Raw genomic sequence first — 1,076 nt, 5'->3', positions numbered from 1 at the left:
AGCAGGAAAACAATTCTCTGTTCCTTACCTGCGGAGACTGAAAAGTGCCTCCCAGTGTTTCTCAGTCATGTTCTTTATTTGTTGCATCTCATCTACTATTAAGTATTTCCATCGCATTTTCATAAATGCTGGGTGGCCTTTGAACAGCTGTTTGTAGGAAGTGATACACACATTGAAGCTGTTGGGTTCTGTCCATTCCTACAGAAGAGGAGAAGATAAGAAAGAAAAGTTAAGGCAGAACTCTCAAGTATCTTAAATCAGCTATTTCTTCACTAAGAACTGAAAGATCCTATGACCCAAAGCATTCTTTCAGACAGTCTTGGTCTCTGAATTACAGTCAGTTCAGAAAGCAGGTTACATATTACACGCAGCGCTCAGTACCAGGACTTTTGTTGCAAAATACAGTACCTGTCTTTTTGCCCTAAGTTCCCTTTGGCTGCCAAAGTAGAGAAGTATTTTCAACCCTGGGCACCAGCGTTTCAATTCCAGCTCCCACTTTAAGATGTTACAGCTCCGTACAACAACAAGGTGAGGGCCCCAATTACCTACAGAAGGAGAAACACAGCAGTTAACAGCAGATACGGACTCCTGACAGTTCATGTGCCTTCTATTTTCCCTGATTATTAAGCACTAAATATGTAAGTAAGATCAAATATCAACAAAGGTATTTTAATAACTAACATATTCTTTACTATTTTTCAGACCTGAGGTACCTCTTGTGCACCTAAGATCTATTTTTCCCTTGAGTACATCAACTGCTTGAATAAGAGAGTCTACCTCCACAACAAGTTTTGCCTTACTTAGATTCTTAAATCATCCTCAGTACACCAACACCATTAGTAATATCTGAGGTCATATACAAGACACTTGTGCACTTGTTCATATATACTCCTTTAATTTAACTATTTGTGGCCATCTGGTCATTAAACAATTCATAAAGCTTTTTTATACTAACAAATTAGTATAATTCAGAAGAACTTTGTCACCTAGAAGGTAACAGCAGACTGATCACACAGAATACTTGAGAAGAAGGCACTCAAATATCACCCAGTCTTAGCAAGCTTTTCTGACTTAAA

At 38.3% G+C, this 1,076-nt stretch overlaps 1 protein-coding gene across 1 annotated transcript in view; it reads right to left on the bottom strand.

Moving 5' to 3' along the window:
• Positions 1–1,076, bottom strand: part of EP400 (E1A binding protein p400) — a 45,255-nt gene that overhangs the window by 27,072 nt on the left and 17,107 nt on the right. The window contains exons 15-16 of the mRNA XM_009997641.1: positions 409–545; positions 29–198 (exon numbers count right to left, since the gene is read on the bottom strand). Coding sequence (XP_009995943.1) covers positions 29–198; positions 409–545 — 307 coding nt within the window. The remainder of the gene's footprint in view (positions 1–28; positions 199–408; positions 546–1,076) is intronic.

This window comes from Chaetura pelagica, unplaced genomic scaffold (genome assembly GCF_000747805.2).
Source record: "Chaetura pelagica isolate M959 unplaced genomic scaffold, ChaPel_1.0 scaffold45, whole genome shotgun sequence".
Lineage (NCBI taxonomy): Eukaryota > Metazoa > Chordata > Aves > Apodiformes > Apodidae > Chaetura > Chaetura pelagica.
Note: the sequence above shows the minus strand (reverse complement) of the source record. Positions and strands in the feature narration are given on the sequence as shown.